The 18,086-nt window shown below is 36.3% G+C and overlaps 1 protein-coding gene across 3 annotated transcripts in view; it reads left to right on the top strand.

Annotated features, from left to right (window-relative positions):
• Nucleotides 1–18,086, top strand: part of LOC114653266 (putative Polycomb group protein ASXL3) — a 304,922-nt gene that overhangs the window by 220,622 nt on the left and 66,214 nt on the right. For all 3 annotated transcript variants that reach the window (XM_028803472.2, XM_051929094.1, XM_051929095.1), the window contains one exon: nucleotides 6,847–6,964. In XM_028803472.2, coding sequence (XP_028659305.2) covers nucleotides 6,847–6,964 — 118 coding nt within the window. The remainder of the gene's footprint in view (nucleotides 1–6,846; nucleotides 6,965–18,086) is intronic.

The following is an 18,086-nucleotide window of genomic DNA, read 5'->3' on the forward strand; positions in this document are numbered from 1 at the left end:
GTGGATAATCACATTGCACCTATAAACAAAAACAAAACTGCTTTTTGGCAAAATCTTCATCTTTTAGCATGATAATAACCACACACACACTGCACACACAAATAAGACCTACTTAGAGTAGAACTCTGCAGAAGAAGCATTAATGATATATGATTGGACAAATCAGACCTCTGAGCTCAACAGTACTGAAGCTGTTTGGGATTATATAGACAGAAAAAAAGAGAAGAAAGCAGCCAAGGTAAAAAAAATACTGCATTTTACAGCTAATGTATGTACTAATGTAAATTACTTTACATTCCGTGGGAAGTTATACAAAATAATAACTTGTTCAAAAAGACATGTTATTGTTTCATTCGTTTTATTAATGTTTATTTGTATTTATTTTATATTTATTTCTATATATTTTTTATATAGTAAATCAGCAGTTTTCTTCTGCATTTGAAGGTTTTAGATCAGGAAACGCAACCATTTTTGATGGTGGGCCAAACTGTCAATAATGAATGACTTGTGAGGCAGGTCATATAAAGTCTAGGTGCGTCTATGATCCCAGGGAATCTAGGACATACAGTATGTTAATGGTTTAATTATAAAACTATTTATTGAAAACTATTAAGAGCAATGCTCAAAGTCCGGTAATAAAGCAATTATAAAGCACAGTGATTTCGCTATGACACTGTTCTTGTTCTGAACATAAAACAATTGCTTCTGAACAAACTGTTAATATCATCTAAGGAACTGAGCAACAATGAATTCATTGCAAAGATCTCTGTCTGTTAGTATAATTCTATACTTGCTTTTACAAGTGTTAATTTCTGAGAAGACCTGCTCATAAATTTATGTGCTACCAAATGATGATGCCATGCACTCAGCAGGCTTACAAAACCTTGGGAACAATTTTGATTCATGTATACCCCATAGAAATCAAGCAAAAAAAACTTTTGCAAACTTAATTTTAAGTTTATTATTGCTCTAGGATTCAAGTACTTCCGGCTGGATGTCTCCTGGAACACTGTCCCCATTGATAAAAATAGGAAATTAAAAAGAAAAAAACTGAAAAATCTGTCTTGCGGTGCCTAAAATCCTGAAAGCAAGATTCTCATTCTTGGCAAAAGATGGCAACCTGAACAGCACATCTGACAAAAGTTTACACTTCTGCCTGAACACAGTTCTGTAAAATTGAAAACATTAACAGGTTTTTTCTGTTGTCATTGCCTCAAATTAGTGTAAGGTTGGAAGAATGCAGTTACCAAAACTAGAATGAGATAAACCTGAAAACTTTAACTATGCTATTCTTCTAATTAGTAATGAACCATCTGAGAAACACACAAATAGCCCAGAGGCATGGTTAGGATGTCACTGTTGGTACATGCATCTTACTCCTTGTCTCGTCAGATATACAGTTAGGTCCATAAATATTTGGACAGAGACAACTTTTTTCTAATGTTGGTTCTGTACATTACCATAGTGAATTTGAAATGAAACAATTCAGATGCAGTTGAAGTGCAGACTTTCAGCTTTAATTCAGTGGGGTGAACAAAACGATTGCATAAAAATGTGAGGCAACTAAAGCATTTTTTTAACACAATCCCTTCATTTCAGGGGCTCAAAAGTAATTGGACAATTGACTCAAAGGCTATTTCATGGGCAGGTGTGGGCAAGTCCGTCATTCTGTCATTATCAATTAAACAGATAAATGGCATGGAGTTGATTTGAGGTGTGGTGCTTGCTTGTGGAAGATTTTGTTGTGAACAGACAGCATGCGATCAAAGGAGCTCTCCATGCAGGTGAAGGAAGCCATCCTTAAGCTGCGAAAACAGAAAAAACCCAACAGAGAAATTGCTACAATATTACGAGTGGCAAAATCTACAGTTTGGTACATCCTGAGAAAGAAAGCAAGCACTGGTGAACTCAGCAACACAAAAAGACCTGGACGTCCACGGAAGACAACAGTGGGGGATGATCGCAGAATCATTTCCATGGTGAAGAGAAACCCCTTCACAACAGCCAACCAAGTGAACAACACTCTTCAGGGGGTAGGCGTATCAATATCCAAGTCTACCATAAAGAGAAGACTGGCATGAAAGTAAATACAGAGGGTGCACTGCAAGGTGCAAGCCACTCATAAGCCTCAAGAATAGAAAGGCTAGATTGGACTTTGCTAAAGAACATCTAAAGAAGCCAGCACAGTTCTGGAAAAACATTCTTTGGACAGATGAAATCAAGATCAACCTCTACCAGAATGATGGCAAGAAAAAAGTATGGAGAAGGCGTGGAACAGCTCATTATCCAAAGCATACCACATCATCTGTAAAACACGGTAGAGGCAGTGTGATGGCTTGGGCGTGAATGGCTGCCAGTGGCACTGGGACACTAGTGTTTATTGATGATGTGACACAGGACAGAAGCAGCTGAATGAATTCTGAGGTGTTCAAAGACATACTGTCTGCTCAAATCCAGCTAAATGCAGTCAAATTGATTGGGTGGCGTTTCATGATACAGATGGACAATGACCCAAAACATACAGCCAAAGGAACCCAGGAGTTGATTAAAGCAAAGAAGTGGAAAATTCTTGAATGGCCAAGTCAGTCACCAGATCTTAACCCAATTGAGCATGCATTTCACTTGTTGAAGACTAAACTTCAGACAGAAAGGCCCACAAACAAACAGCAACCGAAAGCCGCTGCAGTAAAGGCCTGGCAGAGCATTAAAAAGGAGGAAACCCAACATCTGGTGATGTCCATGAGTTCAAAACTTAAGGCTGTCATTGCCAGCAAAGGGTTTTCAACCAAGTATTAGAAATGAACATTTTATTTCCAGTTATTTAATTTATCCAATTACTTTTGAGCCCCTGAAATGAAGGGATTGTGTTAAAAAATGCTTTAGTTGCCTCACATTTTTATGCAATCGTTTTGTTCACTTCACTGAATTAAAGCTGAAAGTCTGCACTTCAACTGCATCTGAGTTGTTTCATTTAAAATTCATTGTGGTAATGTACAGAACCAAAATTAGAAAAAAGTTGTCTCTGTCCAAATATTTACTGTATGGACCTAACTGTATTGGTTGAAGTGCAGGAATAGTCCATTTTTGTCATTCTGCTACTGGAAAACTTTTTTCATTTTCATAAACTGCATTCTTTGTACTGATTTGTGGAACACACCCAGAGTCACACCCAAAGTCCTACCTTCAGTGATTCTGTTAATAAAATCACCACATGCAAACTTGTATCTTTAAAAATGCATATGCTAGACAAAGGCAAACAGGCATCTAAAAACACACACTTGCCATCTATTTGGCTGCACTACAGACTGCTGATTTCAATGGTAAAAGCAACTCTAGCATCATCTTGTTAAGACCACCTTCTTAAGTTTGCAATATTAGATATTGCACTTGCAATAATGGGGACACTTGCACTTGTTCCATGGGCCGGATGCAGTCGATCGATCTGACTGTATGTCTATCTATCTGTCTATCTATCTGTCTATTTTTGGACTTGCTTAATTCAATTAATGGTCTTGGAGACCAGAGCCTATGCTAGCAGTCTTAAGCGGATGGCATGACCTATTCCTGGGTAGGGAGCCAGTCTTTTGCACAGCATACTCAAACACACATGCTGGGGTAGTGTGGAATTAGCAGTTAAACTCACATACTGTATATACTCTATATCTTTTGACTAGGAGAGAATACTTGAATTCGTGGACATGGGAAGAACATTCACAGCAGATTCCACACAGAGCTTTGAATTAAGTCATGATCCATGGAACTGCATCTCCAACCAATTTGATACTTTGAAAGTGCCTATTATTTAATAATATTTCTTGTTTGTTTAAGTGGTTTTATTAGCATAATGTACAGCATTCTTCATGAGGGTAAAAGAGGTTTTACAAGTTATTACAAAACAAGTAGAGCAAATCAAACTTCCATCTCATACATTATTTACAGGAAATGATGGCTGGATATTACAGGATAATATTTGTTTTTGCTTTTTTCTTTGTAATGTATATATTAATATATCAGAGAACATAAATTGAATTAGCAATAAAAAAATAGCAAAACCACATTCTTGGCTGTCAGCATACACCCCAAAGTCCCTTCAGATTCTAGGTTAATTTAAATGTATGCTTTGCAAATACGCTTCTCTAAAGACCCTCAAGATTTGAATGTTTAAAGCTAGACTTTGTCTCACTAGAGATTTCAAAATAGTTACCCAAGGGTAGGCAGTAAAGGCATTATTGACTTCAAATCTTACTTTAGCTAGTTTGTAATAAGTTAGGAATTTTTTCAAACATATTTGCTTCACTTTGAGAGTCTTAAATGTCAACGAAACAGAGCTAAAAATAAAATCAACAGAATTCAGATAAGGCTATTAGAATGCGAGTGCCTGTTAATTTGCAATGTAATCTATGCCATGATCTTCACCAGATGGTGTCCCTCCCTGCTGCTCCAAGCGATTTGTATTTCTGTTTAGATTTATGTACATATTGTCTGTAGGCGTACATTTTATTTATTTTCCTCTGTGATTGGAATATTCACTGACAGATAATAGGTCGGCTTCATGTTACAGATTATTTTTTTCTCTTTATGCTATTAAGTGTGGATCTTGAAGCATAGTCCCAGTGGGGTAGAGCTAAGCAGTGTTGTCAAGGTCTTCTCTTGCAGTGTTTGAATTTGAAATTGTGTGAACAGCAAGATGGAGAAAGCCTAAGTAAAATAGCTCATCTGTAATTTACAATTTTCCAAAATAAGCCTAAATGAACAGCCTTGGAGTGCTTCATTTCTGATTCACTAATGTACAGTTATACAGAATAATAGTCATTGCTACAAACTCCTAATTGCTGGACATCACACTTAAATACTGTGCATAATTTTCAAAGTTATTAGCTTGTTCACTAGAGAGCAACAAGCAAGCTGATATTTTCTAATTAGCAAACACTTTCACGACTACACTCTGCTGAGTATAAAAAGCTTGAAACATTTTGTCTTAATTTTATACTAATGTACTAATCCATATTTTTATGCTTACAACATAGATGATCTAAATGTCTACAAAACAATGTGTTCTGTAATTAGAATTCATGTTCATTGGGGGAGAAAAAAAAATTACATGAATCAATGGCCCTGTCAGTTTTATGGTAAACGCTACAGATCTGTAGGCTAGTGATAGTGATTTTTCCCGTGGGTTGTCATAAATATTTTATTCAGTTGCTTGGCACAGTACTCAACAATTACGTTTACTCTTTTCTGCCTAATATTTGCCCTGTAAAAATATCCCACTGAGTGAATAAAGTGCAATACTGACATTCATAAGTATTTTTTAATAGTAAACGTATTAAAATAGGAAAAAAAGCTTTAACAGTTTTGAACGCATGTTATATTTAAGTGCTATAAATACTGCAGTTTCCCATAGTACAGGATTTGTAACTGCATTGGCAACTGACACATATAACATAACAAGTATATTACTGCTAATGTCAAAATAAACTGTAGCAGTCTGTTGCAATGCATTATGTGTCTGTTATACAGACAGTTTTTGAGCCTGAAATGTCATTTTATCCAGTTCCAGATCTGCTAATAAGTAGGGGAGAAGGTAGATACTACCTTCCTAAAATATTCATGTAGACACAACTGTAAAGAAGGAAACGTTGCAATCTATGAGACTTTGACACCTGTTGTTAAAGAGGAGTGTGAAACTATCTGGAAGATCATTCTATCGTGTGAATCTGTAGGGACCAAATATCAATGAATTCATACTTCCTACTCCTGTTGCCACTGATTGCAAGACGTTTTATTGTACTGATGTTTAATGGTATTCATTTTATATTGGGAGGCAAGGTGGTGCAGTGGTTAGCACTGCTGCCTCACAGCTCAGATCACTATTTGGCTAAAGTAATCAGTCCAGCATAGTTGGCAGATGCTTCCCTAGCCCACAGTGACATGTAAAAGACTATTGCACAATTTGTAATCTATTCAAAACTAATTAATTTTCTCCTTTACCATTGACATTGATGCATTTTGTTGAGTTCATGCAAAGTTCCCAAACATTTCACTCAGAGTACCAATAAAAAGTCATGTGGACTAGAGAAGAACATGCTCTCACCACAGAAAATGCTAGGATTTAAAATCTGGAGTTGTAGCACCACCACTAACTATTGAGCCGCCCACTGTAATTATAACAGAAAATATTTTAGATTTTATGGCAAATAAAGGCTAGTTACTCTTAGTGGCTTAGTGTGCTTTTACGTCACTAGCACCTAGTGTTATGTTTTTGCCCTATGTTAGTACTGTTTATGTAAGTTTATATAAATAATTTCATTTAAAAGACAAAAACTCTTAATATTTATGCATATGTAAGTGAAGTGTGAAATAACGTATAAGCAGTGTGGTCTTTTCTTTTCTTAAGGGCTAACAGTAGAATCAGCAGAATTTGTTGTCTTCTGGGGAACACACAGTGCATTGAAGCTCTTCACAAATCTGCCATTGCTGATCCTGATGGAGTTTATTTACTTCATCCATTAGCTTTAAAAGATTGTAAATCTAAATCTAAATAAGCTGGCATCATTTATTTATTTCCCTTTTCTTACTTTTAGTCTTCTGATCCATCGGTGTAAACTTAAGCTGACAGTTGCAAATGTACAGATCACTAGAGCATGCTAATCATGTTTTACAGATTGCTGTTAGGTCTCTGGAGGAGAGAAGAACACTTGAAGAAACATTATCATCTTTTCTTCACCTCTCTTATCTTACATTACAGAACATTATGTTAAAAATGGAAAAACACTTTGCATAGAGTCACTTGTTTAAAAATTGCCTTCAAATTGTTGCGCTTATTACATTTTTTGTTTGTTTCAGGCTTTACGGCAGCAGCACAAAAGAAGAAATGGTGTTTCAATGATGGTGAACAAGTCTGTGCCCCGTGTTGTATTAACACCACTAAAGGTCTCTGATGAGCAGCCAGAATCTCCAACAGGTAATAATAATAGCTATTAATGTTTTTAAAAAGTATTTGTCATAGTAACCAGCCTAGACTGCACAATAGAACTTTTTTTTTAATCTAGAGGGAGAGTTATAATTTAGTGTTTTGCAACAGTGCCAGCCTTCATAGTTGTGGCTCTAAATTGAAGGGCAGTAGTGCTTGGTAATTCGTGGTTATTTCACTGTATATAAAAGAAAGAGGGCTGTCACAAAGCCCTAGTGGAACTTAAAACATTTTGCCTGTCATTGAGATAAATGATTGGTAGATGTTTGCTGCCATTCTCCTAGCTATCTTGCTGTTTCTCCCAAGACTCAGTCTTTTTATTATATGAGATGCAAATCTTCCTTGCATTAAATCTTAACAGTTTAATTGTGTGAACAGGAGTGTCATTTTAATTTTGTTTTTTAGCGTAAAAATTTAAATGAAGTATTTCAAAATTTAAAAATATGGTGTGTAGTTTATTTTTTAAATCTGGTTCCAAAATTGAAGCTTATCACAAAAATTCATTTTGAAAAAAAAAATCATGTGAAAATGAGGAATAACGTGACCATTTTTTTTGATAATGTCATTTACATTTAGTTAAGTTTGACATTGAATAATATAAAAAATATATACATTTGAAATCGGTAAAATGTTGTTTAAAATGTCATTTTAAAAAGGTGGTCTCTCCAGATATGTATCCAACTTATGTGTCTTATAGAATTCCACTTAATTTCACTTTCAATTAATGAAACACATTTTCATCTTTTCCTTTAGTACCAAGAAACAGGACAAACCAGTCTAACCCTAATTCCAGTTTTAGTTGCATCTCCCTTTTCCCAAAGATTCCTATGCCACAGTCCAACTACCAGCAACAATTAAAAAAAATAAGGTGGCACTAAATACGGCAAAACTAAAATAGCATTTAGTACAAACAGTCCCTAACAGTTCTTAAAAATTATCAGGAACTGTAGAGCCTACAAGGACTTGCTTCATTCACTTGATAACACTTTCTAGCTGGTTAAAAGAGTAAAATATATTTTTGTATTTTGCTACATAAAAAAAATCCAACCAAATATGCTTGAAAGTGAAAAAAATGTAAAACGTGCAACCAAGAAGAAGATAACTGCTACAAAATAACAAGCAAAAGATGCCAAAAAGTTTGACATTCTATCAAAATACTTCTAGGCCTGTGTGAATATGGAGAAAATATCTGGTGCACGCCCTGTATTGCAGTCATGTCCACAGCCCTGAGTATTAAAAAAAAGACTATACAAAGCAACACAAAGAGCAGACAGTATTTGTTATTTGCAATTTGAAAATAAGGATAATGTTATAAAGATTGCAGAAAAAAAGATCATGAGATTAAATTAATTTGAAAGAAGCAGGCTGTAAATGTAGAGTAAATGGATAGTCAATAGTCTGTAGCCAGGGAGATAAAAAAGAAAATGGTATCAAAGGTCAGAGGGCAAAAACTAAAAGTAAACCAAAGAAAACAAAAGGAGGATTTCCCTGACTAAAGTCAATTATTTTTGTTGTGTGAGCAAAAGAATTGTTATTTAGATGCTTTAATGCCTACAATACTGACACAGAGACACTGACAATCACAAACAGCACAACTGTGAAAATGTGATTTGAACACAAATGCTGGAGATCAGGATAATGTCGTGTTCAAAAATAGTGTCATGCTGAAGCCACCAAAACAATAAAAAAATATTAACCACTATTAAAAATAAAATTTAATGGCAAAACGTATTCCTAAAAGTAGAAAACTAAGATTTATCACAGTATCCCAGTGCTTTCCTTCAAATCTTCTGCATGGATTTTCAGGCAAATATTTGTTTCTTATGTTTACTAAAGTCAAGGTACAGATATCATCTTCATGTAAAACTACTGGAACCATGCCATCAGTCTTGCTGCGATAGAAACCCACATAAAATAATCAGAACTCATGAAATGAAGCATCTCAATAATCAAAATGACTATCACCAAAATGTAGTAAACAGGCTAGAGTATATACAGTATGTTATGTAATTAATAACAGTTTTAAAGGGAAATTACCCATGTAGAAAATTATTTTTTTAGTTACACAAAAAAAAAAAATGTTTTCTATAAATCTTGCCAACACATGTTAACATATTGCAGCTAATAAATCTGGAACAAATGGGTTTTGTAAATGATCAGAATATCTAATTTACATAGATTCTTACCTTAGGCATGCAAACATGTCTGTATTGTTACCTGATCCAACTAACAAAAGAGTTCATTTAAATAACACTGGAGAAATTCTACATATTATTCATCAGAGTCAGAGATATATGATTAGCACAGTATCATTTACTGCGGTGTGGCTGTTCAGACTATCAGCAAGCAAATTAGCTTATTTATTTATAACTGTTATTCATTTTTGAGTTGATTATATTTTTAACTCCTATAACCTAAATGGAAAATAAAATCTGCTAATGTTTTTAATGTTTCCCATGAAATTCTCTATACTTACATTTGGGTCAATTACTACCTGCAGTAGAGGTGCACGTCCAACATACACTTGGAAAAACTGATTGTAATCATCCTATTTTTGAACTACCATCATGAAAAAAAATAAATTAACAACATATTTGCTGCAAAGACAAGATAATCAATGCTATAAATTTGTGGTTAAAGTGTTTATATTATCATTGGAAATGGAGAGAGTATTAGGAACAAGACAGATGATTTGTGAGCCTCTGCTCAATATCTTTTAGAAATTCTTTAATCCTGTCTGACCCATACTTTGGAAAAATGCCTAACAAATATTGATCTAGAATCACTTGTTGATTTGTAGTTGAAGACAAAATAAGAACCCCAGGAAGCAAAGGAGTGGTAAAGTGTTCATATCAATCAACAACAAATACTGTAAAGCATTATCATTAAACTGTTATTATTAAACTGTTATGAAAGATCATACTTTTTGACACTACAGCTGTGAAAAATCAGAAGTTTTATTCTTTACATTGCTCCACTGCCCACTAAAGTGACCAATACTGCTACAAATATTTTCTAAGCAAAAACAATTGTGAAGTACTATAATATGTTTCAATCATTAGACGGCAGTCTCTGTATTTAGTATTAAAATAAGAAATAGTACAATACTAAAGTAGGCAAAATATTGCACACACAAATTTGTAAACTGAAAATTATGTTTGTTTGGATAAGCTCCAGCTTTCTTGTAACCATATTCAGGATAAGTGGGCTTAACAATAGAACGTTGTAAATTACAAAAAACAATACATAAATAAATTGAACACAGTGTTATTGCTTATAACACCTGCTGTACAACTATTCTAAATCAGACAAAATGACCAGCACAATGTATCGTGTGCTGGTGTACTACTCCATATGCTTGGATGCATTTAAAGATGTTTATACATGCATTTTGTTAGGGGTCATTTCACTGGACTGTACAGTGTTTGAGAATGGCCTTCCTTAATGGCAATATTTCCATCTTCTTGGGCTCCATTCTGGTTATCAGGCTGCAGCAGTAGTGCTCCGAGAATGCAGAACTGCAAAACATAAGTGCCATTTGAATACAATCAGGGAAATCTTGTGCCACTGATCATTTGCTGCCCAGGCATTGCCCCATACAGCATATGACAAGAAACACTGCTGCAAGTGACCCAAGTAGATACTCCCTAATTATAGTAGAATTAATTATAGTAGAATTTAATATCTCCACTCTGTGTGATCAATACACCAGTTGCAATTGTGACTGTCTCAACTAGTACTGTGGTAATATCAATAGCACCTATGTCTCCAGGACTTTACTAAGTTTTGGTGGGTCAGATAATATCCATCCATCCATCCATTTTCCAACCCGCTGAATCCGAACACAGGGTCACGGGGGTCCGCTGGAGCCAATCCCAGCCAACACAGGGCACAAGGCAGGAAACAATCCTGGGCAGGGTGCCAACCCACCGCAGTCAGATAATATCTTATAATATATATATTCAATCTATTAGATTTGCAAATAGTGAGGTGGGTAGGCTGACCATCAAATTAAATTTTCTAATTAGGAAGACTAGGGTTAAGAAATTTCAGAACATGCTGATTTTCTTAAATAAAATAAATAATTCTAATCTCTGGTTTTGCTTTTATTAAATTTATCTGCTTTGTAGGTTTGTCTGTCCTTTGGTCTGTTATGTGTTTTTGGAACCACAAGTAGCCAAAAGATCATTAAATTGTAACACATGATTAAAGCTGCAAGCAGCACCACTGGATCTTTCAAACATCTTTAGAGCAGTAATATGTTTAATCATAGTCTTAATGGTTCTGTTTATCCTATTCACTAGATGCTTGGTCTGATAATTTAAAGAATCATACAATACACATTAAAAATAAAGCAGTAAAAGAGGTGATTTATATGTATTGAACAGTTGCCAAATGAAAATGAAAAACTGTAGGGCATGGTTAAGTGATCATTTTTCTTTATTGCGTGATTTCTTTTTCTTTGGTGTGATATATATTTTTTTTAATTTTGTTGTAACATGTATGAAATTAAGATTTGCTTTTAATAATAATAAAGCTTACCTTGACTTAGTGTCACATAATACAGCATGCATCTGTATTGATGTTTCTATAAGAGCCAGCACAGGCTGCCATTCTTATTTGCTGCACATCACACTTTGAAGAAATGCCCCTCAAAATTTAACTCTTTATGCTAGAAATTTTTTAACATTGTTACATTTGAATGTATTTTGGTTTTTAGAACACAATTATCTTTTTGAATGTTTATAATTTCAGGGCCATCATAAGCAATGTTCTGAAAGGGAAGCATGAAGTGGGTGTCAGTTTTACAGTTTTGAGAAATGACTAGTGAAACATAAGAAATCATGAAATTAAATTACTTTTTGAAACAAATAATTAAAACAACTGAATCATTGAATAACATGATTACCTTTCATCATGGTTGTTAGTCAGTACAGTGAATATAGAGTATACATTATCCATAATTCCAGTAGCTAAATATTAAACTAGAGTGAAGTCATCATATTTTGTAGAATGTACACAAATGCATATCATGACTTCTCTCTGTGGAATTCTTGTGAAGGTTTTGCCTGGCAGTCTTGTCAAATTTTAGATCTAAAGTGCTTGCAATATAGCAGGTTCCCAAATGTAAATGTAGATAAGAACTTAAGCTTCCATAATGTTCCCTGTTTTGGTTCCCTGCAATTTGAGAAGGTGAGAAGTACAAAATGATATGGTGTTAAAGTACAAAAATAACTTTTAATTCCTTGTCTCACATTGCTATGCTATTTGTCATCCATGCAAATATTTTGAACCCTGTTTTTTCCATTACAAATTGGTGCACAGTTATGTCTGTCCCAACAGAAATAGGCACAAGGGAATAACCAGCCCTGAATATAGCTACTTAACATTTTAGGAGCATTTTCTCACTTGGTGATAGTAGGCCAATGTAGAGAGGTTAGTTAACATGACAATTTGTCTTTGGGATGCAAGCAAAAAAAACTTAACATTGAAACACCATGCAGTGAGTCTCTTTGAGATGTGAGATAGCGGTGTTGATCACTGTGCCATTGCCCATCAGTTTGTCTAGTGTTATAATTAATTAGCAAACGTGTGTATACATATATTGTGTTTTTTTTATTCTTTGAATTGCATCTTTTTTCAATTTTGTAATCTAATTAACAACAGTTAATTAATTTCCCATCAGTCAAATATGGTAGACTTGTTAAATTGGCAAGCAGTTCAGAATGGAAGAATGTGTCTTCTCAGACAGATCTCATCCAATACATTTGAGCTCCCATCATTAGGCCATAGGTTCAAGTTACTGAGAATAAAAATTCATGATTTATAAGTTTCTTCAAATGGCATAGTCATATGAAAAAGTTTGGGAACTCCTCTCAGCCTGCATAATAATTTACTCTACTTTCAACAAAAAAGGTAACAGTGGTATGTCTTTCATTTCCTAGGAACATCTGAGTACAGTGATCCCTCGCTATATCGCGCTTCTACTATCGCGGCTTCACTCCGTCGCGGATTTTAAATATAAGCATATCTAAATATATATCACGGATTTTTTGCTGGTTCGCGGATTTCTGCCGACAATGGGTCTTTTAATTTATGGCACATGCTTCCTCAGTTGGTTTGCCCAGTTGATTTCATACAAGGGACGCTATTGGCAGATAGCTGAGAAGCTACCCAACCAGAGCACGTCTTACGTATTAAATAAAACTCCTCAATGATATACGATATGCTTCCCACGCGGTGCTTCGCATACTTGAAAGCCCGAAGAGCACGTATTGATTTTTGATTGTTTGCTTTTCTCTGTCTCTTTCACTCTCTCTGACATTCTCTGCTCCTGATGGAGGGGGTGTGAGCAGAGGGGCTGTTCGCACACTGGCCTAGAGGATACGGACGCTCCGACACTCCTCTAAAAAATGCTGAAAGACTACCTTCACATTGCTCCCTTCCTTGCAGCTGCTTTGTCCAGCGGTGCTTTGCATACTTAAAAGCACGAACAGCCCTTGATTGTTTGCTTTTCTCTCTCTCTGTCTCTCTCTCTCTCTCTGACATTCTCTGCTCCTGATGCACACTCCTTTGAAGAGGAAGATATGTTTCCATTCTTTTAATTGTGAGACGGAACTGTCATCTCTGTCTTGTCATGGAGCACAGTTTAAACTTTTGACTAAAGGGTGTTATTTCATGTCTAAAGGGCTCTAATAATGTTAAAAAACGTATTTAGAAGGCAGTAAACAGGTTTTCTATGCTCTAACTGCGAAAATATTCGATTTATAAATAAAGAATCCTACTTCGCGGAAATTAATTTAGCGAGGTAGAGTCTAGAACGAATTAACCGTGATAAACGAGGGTTTACTGTACTGGGGTGTTTTCTGAACAAAGATTTTTAGTGAAGCAGTATTTAGCTGTTTGAAATTAAATCAAATGTGAAAAACTGGCTGTGCGAGAATTCGGGTCGTCTTGTAATTTTGCTGGTTTGAATGCATGTCACTGCTCAGTGCTGATTATTTGCAACACCAAATTGGTTGGATTAGCTCATTAAGACTTGAACTTCATAGACAGGTGTGTCCAATCATGAGAAAAGGTATTTAGGTGGTCAATTGCAAGTTGTGCTTCCCTTTGACTCTCCTCTGAAGAGTGACAGCATGGGATCCTCAAAGCACTCTCAAAAGATCTGAAAACAAAGATTGTTCAGTATCATGGTATAGGGGAAGGCTACAAAAAGCTGTCTCAGTGGTTTAAACTGTCAGTTTCAGCTGTAAGGAATGTAATCAGGAAATGGAAGGCCACAGGCACAGTTGCTGTTAAACCCAGCAGGTATGGCAGGCCAAGAAAAATACAGGAGCGGCATACGCGCAGGATTGTGAGAATGGTTACAGACAACCCACAGATCACCTCCAAAGACCTGCAAGAACATCTTGCTGCAGATGGTGTATCTGTACATCGTTCTACAATTCAGCACAATTTGCACAAAGAAAATCTGTATGGCAGGGTGATGAGAAAGAAGCCCTTTCTGCACTCACGCCACAAACAGAGTCGCTTATTGTATGCAAATGCTCATTTAGACAAGCCAGATTCATTTTGGAACAAAGTGTTTTGGACTGATGAGACAAAAATTGAGTTCTTTGGTCATAACAGAAAGCGCTTTGTATGGCAGAAGAAGAACACCGCATTCCAAGAAAAACACCTATTACCTACTGTCAAATTTGGTGGAGGTTCCATCATGCTGTGGGGCTAGTTCAGGGACTGGTACCCTTGTTAAAGTCGAGGGTCAGATGAATTCAACCCAATATCAACAAATTCTTCAGGATAATGTTCAAGCATCAGTCACAAAGTTGAAGTTATGCAGGGGTTGGATATTCCAACAAGACAATGACCCAAAACACAATTCGAAATCTACAAAGGCATTCATACAAAGGGAGAAGTACAATGTTTTGGAATGGTCGTCACAGTCCTCTGACTTGAATATCATCGAAAATCTATGGGATGATTTGAAGCAGGCTGTCCATGCTCGGCAGCCATCAAATTTAACTGAACTGGAGAGATTTTGTATGGAAGAATGGTCAAAAATACCTCCATCCAGAATCCAGACACTCATCAAAGGCTATAGGAGGCGTGTAGAGGCTGCTATATTTGCAAAAGGAGGCTCAACTAAGTACTGATGTAATGTCTCTGTTGGGGTGCCCAAATTTATGCACCTGTCTAATTTTGTTATGATGTATATTGCAGTATTTTCTGTTAATCCAATAAACTTAATGTCATTGCTGAAATACTACTGTTTCCATAAGGCATGTCATATATTAAAAGGAATTTGCTACTTTGAAAGCTCAGCCAATGATAAACAAAAATCCAAAGAATTAAGAGGGGTTCCCAAACTTTTTCATATGACTATATATTTTATATCACATTCACAACTGCATTTTCTTTTTTTTGTACAAAAGAACCTAAAATATCTTTGTTTTTGTCTGCCTTCTTTTTAGCAATATGTCATTGTGTGACACCACGGCTTGGCTCCAGCTCTCATTCTATTCTGGGAGCCTTTTGAACCCGACACCTTCAAACACACACATTGCAAGTGGATAGTGAAAAAAAAATGCAAAAATGCTTTTATTATAAGAAAGAAAAAAAATCAAAACAGAATCCTCAGGTGCAATACCTAAATATCATAAATAAATAAATACAAAAACAGTGAAATCCAAAAGTTAAAATCCACTATAAAAATGAGGAACATAAACAGTCATCGGGTCCTTAAAACACAGACAGACAAGCCCAGCACAACTCCATCTCCCCCGCTCACCCATTGCTCACAGAGCCAGTGGAGACGTTAACAGTCATGGTCTTCTTCACCCAGCCTCCGTCTTAGCTGCCCTAATGGCTCTTGCCAGACTGTCTGAGGTTGGTCCTCCTCTCATCATCTTTCATGCACCCATAGTCGTACCTCAGATCCCTGGAGAAAACTGTGCCATGCTTACACCCACTCTACACAAATAATCAGTGGTTCAAACCAGCCCCTGGAACGCTATTTCATTTCTCCTTTGCAGGACCCAAGATCACACTGCCTTTCTCCCTCTAGCCGAATGGCCTGTTTCATCTCTCCACCCAATGATGCTCTTTCCACAACCTGTTTCCATTCTCTGTCACACATCTATTTTATTTCTCTCCCTTTTTTTCTCACCCCTGACCCATACAGCCTCCTTTTAAAACTGTTAACTAGTTGAGTGCAGGTGCAAGGAGCCGCTACCTCCGCGGCAACATGGAGGCTGATTGATCCACCTATCTCTGCACGTGAATGCAGTGCGGTCAGACAGTGCCCCTGCTAACCGCTGAGTGAAACGCATTTATTTACACACCCTCACACCTGCATAGAGCCTGCATCTACACAGGGCTCGATTATTTGCTTAAAATCGGCAGTGAGCCACAGAGCACATGTCACACATGGTCTTTCTAAAATAAGCCTACTAACCAAATTTTGTACTTGGGACAATAAAATTTGAATTGAATTAATAGGAAATAAACAAAAAAATATATATATTCACAACTGAAAATGGTGTAAATATTAATTACTTTAGCTAGCTGAAATTTATTCAACAGCCCTTTAACACTTCGACTATCTATGCTACCCATCTAGGATGACATGAAATCTAAGTGATCAACATAGACCTCATGTATTTTTATTTTATACATGGGTTGTCTGTTAGGTCTGCTTTCATAAAACACACCCAATGCCTTTCCCTTATGGCAGCCTTTTTCTCTTAGTTTTTGCTGTTTCCTCTCACCATTGTCTGTCAAACTGACCACTCTTAGGGCCGATTTATACTTAGCACTCAGAACACGTATGACACGCACCATGGCTGCCATGTGTTCCCAGTGTTCATTTGGCATGTCCATTGAGCACGTCCTCAAATGAACGCGACGTGTGCACGAGTTGCAGTACCAGCAAAAAATTAGGGGGTGCAGTGTGATCAAGTAGAACATGATGTCAAAGTCTTTCTGTGCTATCAACATTTGACAGAACGCCGCTTTACAGATCCTACAGGATCGATGTGCATGTTTTGATGTTTGATGAATGGTTCGATGTGGTGAAGCTAAATGCCAATATACAAATACATTCATGGTGCTTTTATATTCAAGCATTGCATATTCCCCAAAGTAATGACACAATACATTTTTAAGGTCTCGCATACCATCTTTCTTTTTTTTTTTTGCACCTTCACAAAAGCATCAGAATGTACGGCAGCATATTTGAGCCACACAGAAAAAAAATTAGGGACACAGTGAAAAGGTATCTTTTGTGATTAAAATGGAAATTTCAGCTTTAATCTCGTAGTTTATTTTATCATTAAAGTAGACCGTCGTAAACCTTTATCTTAAAAATGACCCAGTTCGTTACGTGCTTCTGGGGCTTCCTCCTGAACTGACAGCAACGGCAAGCAGAAATTGCCACACAGAACACATTAAATTTATGATATGCCAGATCTTTGCACATTTAGAATCCTTAGATTTATACTTGATATCACTTGCATTTAAGTATGTATATTACATTTTACAGATACAGATGAATTGTTAACTTCATTTAAATAATGAATACGGTAGCCCTTCTGCCTCACAGGGAATCACTCCTGCCTGGATTTTGCATGTTTTCCTGGTGGAATTCCACAACGTGCTCCGGTTTCCTTCCAGAGACCAAAAGGTTTGGGGATTTGGTGATGCTAAAATGATGCTAGTGTATGTGTGTGCTTGTTTCTGCCTTGTGCCCAATGCTTGCTGGAATGGGTGTATCCCTGGATTGATGGATGTAATCAATAAACATTCATCCTTTTCAGAGATGTTGTGGCAAGGTGTCCTCAGAATATAATGGATGTTTCAGGCAGTTCAAAACACAGCGAAGTCGAATGTTTTCTCACCGTGATGATATCTCACACTTCCACCTGGTGGAATCTTCCAGAGTTACGTAAAGTACGCGTGCAAGTATAAACAGTACACCTCTTGTGTAGCAGCAGCGTCCGCAGGCGCACGTGTCGCATTGTGTGAAGTATAAACCCAGCTTTATAGTCTTAAGAGTTTTGCTGGAAAAATGTAGTAGTGGTCACTACAGCATTGGCCTAGTTTAGAGATTTTA

Source organism: Erpetoichthys calabaricus, chromosome 6 (genome assembly GCF_900747795.2).
Source record: "Erpetoichthys calabaricus chromosome 6, fErpCal1.3, whole genome shotgun sequence".
In the NCBI taxonomy this organism is placed as follows: Eukaryota; Metazoa; Chordata; class Cladistia; order Polypteriformes; family Polypteridae; genus Erpetoichthys; species Erpetoichthys calabaricus.